This window comes from Phalacrocorax carbo, chromosome 9 (assembly GCF_963921805.1).
Source record: "Phalacrocorax carbo chromosome 9, bPhaCar2.1, whole genome shotgun sequence".
Taxonomy (NCBI): Eukaryota; Metazoa; Chordata; class Aves; order Suliformes; family Phalacrocoracidae; genus Phalacrocorax; species Phalacrocorax carbo.
In genome coordinates this window covers 12,442,662-12,456,893 of record NC_087521.1, presented here as the reverse complement: position 1 = coordinate 12,456,893, position 14,232 = coordinate 12,442,662, and the positions used below count along the sequence as shown (strand labels likewise).

The window sequence follows — 14,232 nt, the reverse complement described above, 5'->3', positions numbered from 1 at the left end:
AGCGGCAGAAGACACCGCTTGGGAAATGTGGCTGCTTTCACCTTTCCTTCTGCTCTGAGAGTCATCAGAGGCCCATCCAAGGCAGACCTAGGGACCCTTTCCCCTCTGCAAGAAGGGCAGAGAAAAGGTACAAGACTGGTGGCTGGCTCTACTGCTGGCATCCCACACTGTTTGCTTTCTTCCCAGCGCATGCTGTGATTGAGAATGGGCAGGTGGAATGTCCCCAAGGATACAAGAGGCTGAACCGGAGCCACTGCCAAGGTAAGGATGCTGCTTTCATCTCTCTCTCTGCTTCCCACATCCACTGTCAGAGCTGTAACTATATATACAAATAAAATACAGTTATCTAACTCCCTGATACAGATCTACCAAGAACGTGACTTACAAAAATCCCTGTGCTTTCATCAAGCATGAAGAAAAACAGGTAACACTGGACTACATGACTCAGCGCATAGTTGGGCCAGCACAAGAAAACTCACCTACTAAGTCCTACTGACACAGTAAGGACCTATGTTGCTGCTCTGCTACATGTGAGTGTAAAAACACTTCTCCCATCATCTGAAGCAACAGATATTCTGTTGCCTGAAAACATTTGGGAAGGTTGTCGGCTTGTTTGGTTGGTCATTTCCAAGTGGGAGTGCCATAAAAGTGAGTCCTTCTGTTTCAAGCATGTTGCTTGCCCATGCTGCCAGGCTGTTGTGCCTGCCCTGTGCTGCTGGAGTCTATCCCTTTTCTCTCCAATTCATGTTTTTTGGCATCCCTTGGCCCACAGGGCTTGTGTTTTTCCATGCTCTGACTGAAGTGGAATTTTATGGTTCTCTTCTCGTGATTCATGATAAGCTGAGAGGTGTCATCTCAAAGATGCAGCAGGGAGCCTGGGCCCCAGCCATGCAAACCCAGGGCTGGCAATCCAATGACTCGACTCTTTTATCTGGGACTTTCCACCATGCTTACTTAATTAATGATTCAACCTCCCCACATCGTCCTGGGGGAGAACTTTCAACAAGGCAACAGCTTCTATTCTCCTTGGTGCTCAGATCTCATCCCTTATGCAGCCACAGACAGTGCTTTGGGTATGAGGAACTACCCTGAGATATCGAATAGTAGTCAGAGGAGCAGAGCAGCTGAGGGGGTCGTGTCAGCAAGCAGAGACCTGTGGTGCCTGCTCTGGATTTGTGTCTCCTCTGGAGCAGGGAGAGTCTCAATGCTCTGAGGAGCAGAGAGAGATGGCAATGTGGAGTTTGCTAAGAAGATGTTTTTGCACATGAACCATGAAGCAGAGATTTGTGCCTCTGCGTGCTCCTTCATAAGCCTGGCTGGGAGAAGCACTGTTCTGTAGACAGTCTACTGCCTTGAGGTGCTTTTCCCATCTCTGCTGTTGCAGCAGGATGTGTGTCAGGAAGTCCAGCACCTCACTTAGAGTCCAGAGTGAGCAATTTGGCTGATAGACTGTGGGAGAGGCTACATGGGGCCTTCTCTTGCCAGCCCAGGTAGGAGGGAAGCCAAGGGCCTGGACAGCAGCTGATGGCTCCTGAGGTCATTGGCTCTAGGAGAGAAGCTGAGCTTCTTGGAAAAAGCTGAGCTGTGGCTTTGCAGGCTGTCGTCAAAGCACAGGTGAGTGACTGGAGCAGGGTCCTGGCAAGAGCCCGCTTTTCTCAGTTCTATATGGACAGAAAGGGTTGTTTCTGGTGCCTTCCAGCAGAGGAACAAATGGCTTATCTTTGCAAGATCTCCTCTTCCTCATCCTCTTCCTCTTCCTTTCCTTCCTGCATCCCATTGACCAGGAACAAGGCTGCAATGAGTCTGAGTTGAGACTGCCTGGCAGACCCAGTCAGGAAGCCTCCTGGTGCTGCTGGAACCAGCAAGAAGGATGGCACTGGAAAGGATAATGTGGTCGCTAGACATGAAAGGTTGTCTTGGAGGCTGCAGGCTGGGCCGCCTGGAGACGGTGGTAGGGAGGTGTGCATGCACAGGGGTCACTGCACAAAACACACATTGGCACCTTGATGTCCATAAATCCCTGGTGTCTTTTGCTGACTCAGGTCCTTTTTCCTCACCAAGCACCAGGGTAAACCAGCCTGCACCTTGCCACTACAAGCTGCCTGACCCAGTGCGGCTGTTTCTGAAGAACATGGCAGGCTTGTGTGGGGTGGGAAGAAGAAGCTGAGATAGCATATGGATCTTGGTTTGTGGTCCCTGAGGCCTCCTTTGTGGGCTAGCCCCGTTGTTGGCATGCTACAGTGGGTAGGAGTGTGTGGCCCCAGGTGTGCCTGCCTGCTTCTGTTCCCTGTGGGGATTTCCACTGTGGGTGGGTCCTCTGCTGCCAGTGGAATAGAGAGGGTTGGACTGAGGCAGGGACGTTGCCCTGTTTTAAATTAAGCTCATAAAGCCCAGCCCTTGGTGCTTGTTTGTTTTGTGCTCCCATTACTCTAATCCCTTCAATCCCTTTGCTTATGTGGAGGCCAAACACTTCATCCAGTTGGTGTGTTGGAATGACACAGCGCTCCGACCATGCCAGGGAGTGGCAGGGATGAGCCCCAAGGCTGCTCTGGAGAGACCGAGCCTCTTCTCTGAGTGGGGTTCCTGGCATATTTGGGGTCTGGCCACTGGTTGTTCTCATGAACTCTGTCCTGTGCTTGGTACAGAGCAGGAAACCATTACATTATGCAGCCAAACCCTACTCCTCCTTGGCCTGCTGTACTTTGAATTGACTGAACATCATGGCCTGGTCTTGATGGCCCCTGTGTGTCTCAACCATGTATGGGGCAGCCGGTGGGGTGAACAGCAGAGTTTAAGAGCACAGGACTGGGAAGGACCTTTCAGGTCATTAAGTCTGAACTCCAGCTGTCATAGCTGGCTGCGTGACACCCGCACTTCCACCAAGCAGTGATGTTGCAGCTCTGAGGAATCAGGTAGGGCTGGGAAGGCCATTCCTGAACCTAGCTGGTCTCAGTCAGGCTCCTCCATTACCTTCATTCTTCCAAGTGTCCCAGCAGCCCACCTCTGCACCCTTTCCACCTTGACACAGGTGCTCTCAGGGCACCTGAGGTCTCACTAGGGCCTTGTCCACAGACATTGGGATTGCCCCGTGCCTTTGGAAAGTGTTTGGCATGATGTGGCCTAGTGTCATGCTGGCATTTCTTGGTCTTGGCAGCTCATAGCTGTCCTGTGAGCAGCAAGTGTGCCCAGGTCCCTCTCACTGCCTGCTCCCACCTCTTAACTTGTAGGCTATGTTCCTGTGATTTGTTCTGGGGTGGTGCTGAGGTTCATCCCACTCCTGTCACTCCATGCTCCCATCCATCTCTTCCTGCCTGTAGGAAAGGCTTTACTGCAGGCCAAAGTAGTGAGCCTGATTGTGTTTTGCTGGGATAAGCACAGATCTCTTCCTGAAGACTGCATCCGATGGATGCTGAGTCAGGTGAAAGGACAGGACTCACCAGTCCAGGCTTGCAGACAACGACCATGATGGCCGTAAGAGTGACCCTGCCAGGGTGGCTCACCACATGGGCCACATCTGTTTTCCACAAGGGTTGTGAAGCAGAGCAGTCATTCATGAGCCATCCCTGCAGCTGCAGCAAGCGAGCACTGTGCTGCAGATGGGGGACTGGCTGTCGCCGTGGAGGTCCCCACTGCGCTGCTCGGTGCCAAGGCTGCCTCAGACACCAGCCCAGCTGAGACCCCTCGGTTCACAATACCTAGGTGGGAGGCACTGGGTAGGGGATTCAGTTCACCCTCAGCTTCCTCACATCTCACCAGGCTCTCTCCTGTCCACAGATATCAACGAGTGCTTGATGCAGGGCCTGTGCAAAGATGCTGAGTGTGTGAACACCCGTGGCAGCTTCCGCTGCACCTGCAAGCCTGGCACCATGCTGGACCCATCCCGTAGCCATTGCATCTGTAAGTAGTCCAGGAAACCCCTCAGTTTGGGAAGGGGCCTGAGCAGGACCCCATGGCTGAGTGGAGGCTGCAGCATGCTTCATGCCTCTTGCAAGTGCAGTTGAGTTCTGCTGTCCTGCACTTGTGTGCAGGATGGATCCGTATTCCTCGGGCCTTCTTCATGCATTGTTCTTCACCATGGACATCTCATGGCCCCTGTGGAACCTGCAGGGGACATGCCTGCGGTGCAGCAGCAGAGGACACAGTCTCCTGGGTTGAGAGAACTCCCAGAGGAGCTGGATTTGTTTGGGAGTAGCACTGCTGGGGGAATGGTCTGAGAGCTGAAGGCCAGGGGCTATTCTGAGGAGAGGATGGGGCAGCCCTCAGGACAGGCTGGGAGGCACAGGCAAAGAAGGCCCTGAGGGGGAGAGATTGAGTGTCCCCTGTTCTCTCCTTGGAGAGCATAGAGCTTAACCTCTGGCACTGACCCTGCTGTTGTGTTTCAGCGGACAAAGCGGTGTCAATGGAGCAGGGGCTGTGTTACCGCTCAGCAGCTGGAGGTGTGTGCTCCTTCCCCCTCTCCCACCACATCACCCAGCAGATCTGCTGCTGCAGCCGCGTCGGCAAGGGCTGGGGGAAGAACTGTGAGGAGTGCCCCCTGCCCGGCTCAGGTGAGATATGCCTGCTTCAGCTTTGCCTGCTCTGGTTAGACTGGGGTTTGGGCTTGCCTGAACTTGCTGACACGCAGATGGCTGCAGGACTCAGAGATGAGTGGTGCAAATGCTGGCCTGTGAGATGGGTCCAGCATCCCAGGAAGCAGACCTGGATAATACTCGGAAGATAGAGAAATCCCTGATGGGAAACCACTCTGTACCAGAGGGAGAGCACAGCCATGTCTGTGCCTGGCTTTGCTCAACAGCCCTTTTGCCTCTTGTACATCTTCTGCTGGATGAAAGCCAGGTGAGGATAAGTTTGGCATATCTCAGCATGGGGCAGGGTTGAGGGGGAAGCACTGAGAAAAATCTTCGGGTGGGTACCAGGTGTTTGCTTTTATCTGCTCCCTTGCTCAGCTTGGATCTTCCTGTGGCATGATCCATTCCTAGCAGTACTGACCCAAGGGAGGGATTTAGGTTTTGGTGTCTGGGAGTACCAGCCAGTGCCTGTTAGAAACCCTGTGAGCAGATTCCTGCTCGAAGCATCTACCCACTGCAGCCCATATGTGCATCTATAAGGATTTAACCCTTAGAAATCACCAGAAAATTATAGGATGGGAGAAACTGGTACCTGCATTCACATACCTGCCTGTCCGTCTTCATTCCTTTCTTCCACTGTCTCACCATCGTGTCTGGGTGTGGTGAGCCAGGTGATCCCTGGATCAGCCTCTTCCTTCCAACTATGCCCTCTAACGCTTTGATTCAATTTTCCCTCGCAGAAGCCTTCAAGGAGATTTGCCCAGCAGGACATGGTTACACGTACTCCAGCTCTGATATCCGCCTGTCAATGAGGAAGGCAGAGGTAGAAGAGCTGCCCCTCAGCTTGGAAGAACAAGGGGAGAGCAGCAACTGGACATTAGACTGGGCAGCAAGGAGACAGCAGCTGCAGCACAGCCTGCGTGGGAGCATCCTGGAGGCATTCCCCCACCCTGGCACCTCAGCAGGAGAAGGTAGTGTGGGGTCTACTGCTTAAAGCTGCTCCATCTGGGCCCCTAGGAAGGGTGGGCAAATTCCCAGGTCCTGCCATGCCCCCATGGATGGACTTCTAGCTGATAAGAGCTTTCTACATCTGTATGAATATGCAAGGTGTTCTTCAACCGTACTAGAATTCCTGGGGCATGAGACACCATGTCTTCAAGCCTTTGGAGAAGTTTTTGAGTGTTTCAGACTCCTGCAACTGCATCTTTGCAGTTGGTGCTGGCTGGCCAGGCTACCTCCACCAGGACCTCAGGTCTGTGTGGCAGCCCTGGCACTGCAGTCCTTGGGCTTTTGTCCAGCCCAGATGGAGCAAAGTGTGACCAACTGCTTGTGCCAGCACCTGCTGGAGCGGAAGGTCCTGGGGCCTGTGCAATGCCAGGAGAGGAGTCCAGGTTTGTTGGCTTTGGAACAAGCTCTTGCAGAGGAGTGGGAGGGACTGAGTGGCAGTGTCTTAGAGGTGGGGTGAAGTTAGGGCAGCCAGGGTTTAAGAAGGATGTCTGCCTGCCTTGTCTCTACTCACCATGCTCTGTTTCACTTCCCAGGTGAAATTTCTCCTGCTGCACAGGTGAGTAAGTTTGTCTTACTACATCTGGGTGCATCCATGGTAGCTTGATAGTCAGGAAGGGCATTTCATACACATACACAAGGAGGTGTGAAATGTGGTCAGAGAGAGCACAGAAGAGAGCAAGTAGCTGCTGCCGGAGCGAACAGCATATAAACTGCAAACCCTATCACCCTGGCTGAGTTGCCATGGCTGAAGGCACTCTGCCAAGTGCCTGCTCAGCCCTGCTAAAAGGCCATTAGCTCAAACAGCAGGAGCTGAGGGTTCTGCTGCACTAGCTCATGGTCAGTGTTGATTCCAGCTGGCATTTGCTGGGGCTGGGGTAGCAGCCCAGGCTGAGGCCGGAGCTGGCTGAGGTGTGGGCGCTCACTCCCTGCTGTCAGCCTGGCCTGGCTGTAGGGCTGATGGGCAGCAGGGGAAGGGGGACTGCTGCACTCAGCTTGGGGAGTGCTCCTCTCACGGAGCCCAGTGTTGTGTTCAAGCATAGGACACAAGCACATCTCCTCGTGCTGGTGTGGGTGCAGCAGAAACTCCACTGGAGCAGTTGGGGCAGGGGTCTCCCACACTGGCTATGTGAATTCACCCTGTTGAACGGGAGCAGTCTGGGGACAGATTCTCTGCTAGGCTCTCCCAGGGATGGGTTTCTTTATTATAAGTCTCACTTGAAAAATATGTGTCTCGATCTCTGCTGTCAGTAGCAGTTGGGCCATATCTCTCCTGAGCATTTCTGTGCCCCCTTGCTATAGCAGCCCCTCTGCAGGAGTTGACAGGACTGCCATCATCACTGCTTTGTAGACATGAAGTGACTTGCCCAAGGACATATGAAAAATCTCAAGACAAGGCAGAAATTTGAACCAAAGCTTCCAATCTTGAAGCAGAGCTATCTGGGATTTATGTTGCTCAGCTGCCTGTTCTCTTCATCCATTGCGGAAAGATCCTTGGAGCAGAAACCCAGGTTGTGCTCCAACTTCTCCTTTGGCAGCCATGGGTTCACCAGGAAGGGATGCTGAGAAAGAGCGTCTAGCACCAAGCACCCTTCTAGTAGGTAGCAGTCAAGGCAGGTCGAAGCAGTGGCTGTCCTCAGCCCTCCAGAGCCACCAGTGACAGTGGCAGTATTTACCATGCCTGGATGCCCTTCGTGGCCATCTTGCAGAGATGCCTGTCTGGTAGCAGTGCCCTGGGTCTCACCTGCATGGTGTGCCAGCATGGCGCCTCTGTGGGGAACCCCCGGGCACAGACAGGAGCTGTGTTTTATTCAGGATGATGTGCTCAGGACAGAGTGGCCCTGCCAGATGCACCCAGCCGTGGCAGCTTCTCCTCCCAGCATGGTGTCTTGGGGAGCAAAAGGAGCCAGGAGGTGGGTGGGAAAATGTCTCAGGGATGCTGCCTCCCAGCTACATGCATGTGGATAGAGGCAGTCCTATGTTTCTGTCCCTCAGGGCGCTGCTGATGCCACTGCAGAGCCTGCCACGCGCAGAGGTGAGCGCCCAGCTGGCAGGAGGGCAGGGTGGTCGTGGGGAAGAGGATGGGGCAGTGAGGAGGGAGGAGAGTGGGGAGGCTGGGAGCTGCTTCCTCTGCATGGCAGCCCCCGATGCTGGGCAGGATGGGCTGCCAGCTGGGCTGGCTGCAGGGCGCCATGGGGGACTCCTGCCACACTGTGGTGGCTGATATGGGGCTGTAGGGATATGGGGAGGTCATGGATCTCCAGTGAGGTGGAGGAGGCTGTGTTAAATAACAAGATGATGAGGTAGCTTCAGCCACCCTGTGGCCCCTTCCCATGTGCTTTCTTGGGGCTGTGGATGCAGGGATACCCAGCACAGGTAAGCCTTGGGTGGGCACCTCTGCCTGTGATCGGGTGCTGGACTTCACCTCATGTCTTCTTCCTCAGCAGAAGAAGAGTCCTGGCGTGGTCCTCCCCAGCCTGGCCCCACCACCACCTGGGATGATGCTGCTCCAACACAGATGCCAGCGCAGGGTTTGGGTGCATGTCCACTGCTCTCCAGAATTTCCCTCCTCTCTCTGCCTAGCACTATGGGGATGTTATGTCCTAAGCTCTGCCCAGGAGCTCTCTCCCTTCCCCAGCCTGCTTGTCTTCCCACATGCCCCACTTGGCTTCCCAAAGAAAAGTCCTTGTCCTACCACCCTGGGGTGTTGTCCCAGCCTGGTCCTGGCTGCTGCCAGCCAGGGAAAGCTGGCCGGCCATGGGGAGGCATGAGAGCAATCCCATACAGGGAGCAGTGTTTGGTTTTCTGGGTCCTTCCCCTGCCTGCAGCTCACTTGCCCGGCACAGCCGTGGCTGCCGGGCGAGGGGGATCACGTGCCCGCTCTGGTGGCTTTGGCCCGCTTCCCTGGCAGCGTGAGCTGACTCATCGGCAAGGGGGAGCGCAAGGAGAGGCATGTGGATCCCGGGGCGGCTTGTTTACTGCGCCGGAAACAAGGGCGCTGTTGTTCCAGGGTTGCTCAAGTGTCTGGGAGCGCGGCCCCTGCCCTCCACCGGGGGCTGGAGCACCTTGGGGAGCAGGCCTGGCAGAGGCACCTTGCTGAGGAATGCGTCTTCCTGAATAGCCTTTTGTTTGGGGTTGGGCTGCGCCCCCACCCTGCCCAGGCTGGCTCAGTGCTGAGGGGGTGTGCAGTGCCATGCTCCCTGCTTAGCAGGATGGTGGGTGGGGGGGCCCTGCTGTCGCCCCAAAAGGAGCCCGCTCACAGGGACCAGGCTCTGCTGCAAGCCCTCCTCTAAGGCATGGGGCTTCCTCAGCATCCTTTTGTGGGGCAGGGGTGCAGGTGAGCAGCACAGGGGGCTTGGGCATCCCAGCTGGGCCTCAGGCCAGAGGAGGAGGCAGAGTCCGCCGTGTCCTCCCTGCAGCCCTATGGGTGCAGGCTGCCTGAAGCGTAGAGGAGCAGGCTTAGCATCACTCTCCAAGAAGGGAAAAAGCAGCCTCCCTGGCATGGTGCTTGGGACACAAGGCAGACACTAGACTCGTGCACACTTTTGGTGCTGCCCCCAACCCCATGGTCTCTTCTCCCAGTGGTTGGCAGCTGTGCCTCTTCACCCCTCTTCTGTGGAGCCGGAGCTTGCGTGCTCACCCCGGAGGGATACAGCTGCTTGTGCCACCCCGGCTACACATTGGACCCCAGCCGCCTCCGCTGCATCGGTAGGTTGGCACCTCCTCTGCCTGCTGGGCCTCGACAGACTGTTCAGTCCTTCAGGCTCCTGGGGGAGGAAGGTTTTCTGTCAGCTCTGCTGAGCTCTGCCTATCTGCTGCACCATGGGGCTGGCAGGCAACTGCAGGTGTTGACTGTCTGTCTTCCTTCCTTGCCTGGGCACAGATGAAGATGAGTGCCTTAAAGACCCTTGTGCTGGAAAAGGTCGCTGCATCAACAGTGTGGGCTCCTATTTATGCCTCTGCTACTCTGGGTACACCCTGGCTGTCTCAGAGGGCAAGCAGAGCTGTGAGGGTAAGTGGTATCTGCCTGGCACAGGGCTGCCACCTTCCCAGGGTGTCCTCAGTCTCCCACTCTCGTGCCCTCTCATGCACATGCACATACACATGCTCTCATGCACACCCTCCCTTCCCCAGGCCTGCCCACAGACAGCCTGATACATGGGCATCACCCTCTCATCCTCGCTCAGGGACAGGGCCTTGCCCATGATGTTCTGGGCAGGACCCTGTGATGCCAGCCTTGATCACTGCTTCTGGCAAGGGGGGTGTTAGGACAGATGGAGGATGGAGGAGAGCCCCAGCATGGGTCCCTTGGGCAGAGCCTGTTGCAGGCGGAGCAGCTCCTCTCCTGCACCCAGCCTTCCCCACGCTGGAGAGGGAAGAATTCAGGACTCTCCCTATCTGTTGCCAGATCGAGATGAATGTGAGCAGCCCTCTATCTGCCGAGGACAACGATGCATCAACACCCCTGGGTCCTACCTCTGCGAGTGCAAGGAGGGCTTTGCCATGGGCCCCAGAGGACAGTGTGAAGGTGAAGCTTGCTAGTCCCTGTTCCCCTGCCCCTCCAACCCACCCTGTGCAGGGCTGAACACCTTCTTTCCTCACCACTTCATGTCTCCTTCTGGAAGGGAGGAAGGACCCCCCCATGTTTGTCTGCCCCGTGCCTCCCCTAAGGGCTGTCTGTCCTCTCGTCTGCCTGAAGGAGGGAGAGGCTTTCCTGGGCTGGGAGAGGGGAGTTCTGAGACCCTCTCCCACCTCCCCAGGTTGATCCTCCATGACCAGCCCATGCTGGCTTCCTAATCTGGGAGGAGATGTCCCTGTGTTTTTGTGCCAGCTTGACACTGTCACCAGACCCTCATGCTGCCAAGTGGACTGCAGGGAGAGCAGGCTGCAGAGAGTCAGGCCACAGCATCCCGCTCACGTGGCATGACCTGGGCTGTTCAGAGCATTCGACCTTGTGAACATACAATGTCCCTGATCAAAGATCCCCCTTTCTCAGTAGCTTGTCTCCGACAGAGAGTGGGAGACTATTTTAGGAGGCAGTAGGGGAAACAGGGCATGCACAGAATGCTGCTCCCCCTGCACGGCCTCCAGAAAGCACTTGCCTTCAGGACTTCCTGAGCTGGAGGCTGCATCCTGATCATAGTTACAGAAGTCCCTGATGAAACAGCCCTGCACAGGTGTTCTCTGATCCCTTTCTCTGTCCATGCACATTCCTGGCCTTGGCAAAATCCTGCAGCCGCAGGTTTCGCTGCTGGATTATGTCAACCCTCAGGTGTGGGTGTAGGCTCCTGAGTGGTAAGTGGGACTATAAGTAGTGTTGCTCAAGCCCTGGCAAACTTGTCTCACCTCCTTTTGGGCATCGCTGTTCCCCAGAAGGGAACTCTGAGGATCCAGCTGGAGGGGACATCCTGGAGAAGGCTGCACTATTCACCTTTGGGAGCCTGAAAGGAGTGTGTTTCTTGGCAGATATCAACGAGTGTGTGGATCCCAGCCCTTGCCCCCATGGGAAGTGTGTCAATACACTAGGCTCCTACAAGTGTGTCAGCTGTGGGGATGGCTACCGGCCCAGGAACGGGAGATGTATTGGTGAGGAATGTGGGCTGTCTCTGGGTGGCACCCTCACCCCCTGTGGCAGTGCTCCCTGCGAGCCTCAAAAGGAGCAGGGACACGGGCAGCACACTCCCGTGGGCAGCCAGCCTGCGTGGCCAAGGCACAGTGCCCTGGCAGTTTGGGTGGTGGGGATGGCTTTGAGCACCCTCCCATTCCATATTATTCTCTGCTGTGTCACACAGACGTAGACGAGTGTCTTGCGGAGGGGACGTGTGCTCACGGGCAGTGTGTCAACCTGGATGGCTCCTTCCACTGTTCCTGCTACCGGGGCTATGAGGTGGCACCTGACGGGAAGAGCTGCCAAGGTACCAGGAAGCCATGAGTCCAGACCCTCTGAAGTGTCATGCACCCAGTCCAGAGGCTTCCCTGGGCTCTTCCTGAGCACTTGACTCTGCCTGAGTCCTGGCCACCGTGTTGGCTGGTTTCCTCAACATGTCTGCCTCCGGTTATGGTTCCTCCACATCCACCCCACTCATCCCGCTCTCCCTTGTGTGCTTATGCAGATATCGACGAGTGTGCTGCCCAGGCTGCCTGTCCCTCCAGACTCTGCCTCAACACTGAGGGCTCCTACTCCTGCATGGCTTGTGACACCGGCTACACTGTGTCCAGAGATAGCAGCACATGTGAAGGTAACCCTTTCCGAGGGACAGAGAAGCGAGTGCTGGAGGGAATGAGGGAAGAAACATTGCCGTAGCTCGGTTATTGGTGGGGCCCAGGTGTTTCTTTAGCCTCAGAATCCTTCTCCAGCTCTTTAGCTCTCTGATCAGCAGACAGTGGAGGGGGGTGCTGCAAACAGATGTCACCTAGAGCAGCAGGAAGGTGATCTTCCTCACCCAGGGAAGGGATGGGGGACAAAGACTCATTTATGAGAATCCTGGACTAATGGTGACCTGGGGGATGCTGACAAAGGCCAGAGGAGTATAGGAGGCCTGGAAAGATGGGCAGAGAGGATCTGTGTGTGGTTCAGTTCAAAACTGTGTGCCTGGAAGCATGTGCCCCAAGTGTAAGTCCTCAACAGAGAGAGAAACCTTGGGTCCACAGCCAGCGGCAAGACTGTGGGCACCCAGGGTTCATCTTTTTTTCCCCAGCCCCTAGTATAACTTGGACATGTTCAAAAGGGAAAGAGTAGTTCAAGGGCTCTGCTGTGCCGGGCATGCATGACAAGAGTTAGCACGAGCATGGATCTGTGTTGGTTGCTTTGCTCAGACATTACAGTGCCCTGTCCCAGCCTTACAGCCTGACTGCCCAGCGCAGGCAGGGAAACTACTTCCTTGGTGGCTGCCCCCAGGGGACACCCAGGGCTTGATATGGCTTGGTGCAAATTCCCTGTTTGGGGCAAGGGAAGGGAGGTGGCAGGGCTGGCAAAGGTATTTGTTTAAAGATTGACTGCGTGCTGCGAATTTCTCTCTGGAGCACTGCAGAGCTCTGCAGCCTACACTTGGCTGGCAAACAGAAGATCTTGCCTTTGATGTGACTCTCAGAAGACCCCCCTGCATGGGGGCCTCGAATGGGGGAGGAGATGGAGGCTTTCCTCCCCCTCTTCTCCTCTGTTTTGTTGTCTGAGAAAGCCAGCATGAAATGAACTTATTTTCCATCTGATTTTGGGGTGCAATGGAAGAACCATGGTTTGATCCCTTCTGTCTGCCCTCCCACTTTCCCGAGACTCTGTGTAAGCCCCTTCTCAGCCACCTCGCCCCAGCTGTGTCATGAGGGCACCTTATCAGGGTTTGGTACTGTTTGGGTCACACTGACCTGATGGCAGGATGGTATGTTCTTCCCTGCCTTGGCTGGTGGCCTTGTCTGTGGATCTGGGTTTCATACTTGAAAAACTATGAGGGTTTTGTGATAGCTTTGTGATAAATAAACTAGGTTATGGTTCATCTCCAGAGGGATTCAAGAATAGTGCTACTTGCAACCCTTTGAGACTGAACATCTGGGAATCCTGCCCCGAGGCAGTAGGGAGCAATGCTTGCTTATGCCTGTGGCATGTTCAGTGCTCTGCAAAGGGGAAGAAAAGGACCCTGCCCTTCCCTCAGGAGTTAGCAGTCTCAGGGCTTTAGCTCCTGGCACAGGAGAAGAGAACAGCAGGATCTTCTCCACTAGCATGTCTTCTGCTGCCTGGACACCAGCCCATCCTTCTGATTAGCATCCTCCTCCAATGCTTCCCCCTACCTCACCGGCCTGCAGGCAACATCAGTCTGTTGGCATGCTGCAGCCCTCTGTTAGAGGGAAGGCACCTCTGCTGTGGGCAAACCCTCAGAGCACCAGCAGGCTCTGGCCAAGGCCTGGAGGAGTTGGGTGGGAGAGGGTTTGTGGGGAGCTCTGCAGCTGGGTAAGAACGGATACAGGCCCCTGGACAGCTTTGCCAGGAGGAGGACATTTTAGGCAAGCCTGGCAGGTAAGAAAGCAGAGCCACAGAAGGTATGGCTGGTGCTGGGTTACTTTCCTGATGTTTGCTCTTGTGCGGTTGGCTGAAGAGAGGGTTTGTCATCAACTATGGCTCTGTGCTGGCCTCTTAGTGGTTGTGGTACCCGGTGCAGAGCTCTACTGGAGGTGGACACTGGGGTTAGCAGTATCCTTGTGCTCACAGAATCACAGAATGGCTGAGGTTGAAAGGGACCTCTGGAGATGATCTTGTCCAACACCCCCTGCTCAAGCAGTGCCACCTAGAGCTGGTTGCCAGGGACCATCTCCAGATGGGTTTTGAGTATCTCCAAAGAGGAAGACTCCACAACCTCTTTGGCAATGTGTGCCAGCACTCAAAAACCCTCACAGTAAAAAAGTGTTTCTTGATGTTCACATGGGACCTTCTGTTTTTCAGTTTATGCCCATTGCCTCTGGTCCTGTCACTGGGCACCACTGATTTGGTGCAGGGATCTAGTTTTTCTTGGTCCCTATGATGGAAGGTAGTGAAGGGTCTGGGCTGACTCCTCACACCCCAGTAATATGGAGTCTCTGCCCTCATCTCACTATGACAGGATGGTCTGGGAGGGCAACTCAAACCCACCTTGCAGGCCAATAGCTAGGTGTTGACTTCTCTGGGTGGGGG

General features: G+C 55.3%; 1 protein-coding gene across 5 annotated transcripts in view; it reads left to right on the top strand.

Moving 5' to 3' along the window:
• Positions 1–14,232, top strand: part of LTBP2 (latent transforming growth factor beta binding protein 2) — a 75,078-nt gene that overhangs the window by 50,482 nt on the left and 10,364 nt on the right. For 3 of the 5 annotated variants that reach the window (XM_064460377.1, XM_064460376.1, XM_064460373.1), the window contains exons 9-21: positions 187–261; positions 3,775–3,897; positions 4,383–4,547; positions 5,309–5,539; positions 6,110–6,132; positions 7,569–7,608; positions 8,018–8,110; positions 9,156–9,281; positions 9,457–9,585; positions 9,982–10,101; positions 11,040–11,159; positions 11,366–11,488; positions 11,687–11,812. In XM_064460377.1, the coding sequence (XP_064316447.1) occupies positions 187–261; positions 3,775–3,897; positions 4,383–4,547; positions 5,309–5,539; positions 6,110–6,132; positions 7,569–7,608; positions 8,018–8,110; positions 9,156–9,281; positions 9,457–9,585; positions 9,982–10,101; positions 11,040–11,159; positions 11,366–11,488; positions 11,687–11,812 (1,494 nt within the window). The remainder of the gene's footprint in view (positions 1–186; positions 262–3,774; positions 3,898–4,382; positions 4,548–5,308; positions 5,540–6,109; positions 6,133–7,568; positions 7,609–8,017; positions 8,111–9,155; positions 9,282–9,456; positions 9,586–9,981; positions 10,102–11,039; positions 11,160–11,365; positions 11,489–11,686; positions 11,813–14,232) is intronic. The other 2 variants (XM_064460374.1, XM_064460375.1) reach the window with 2 other exon arrangements.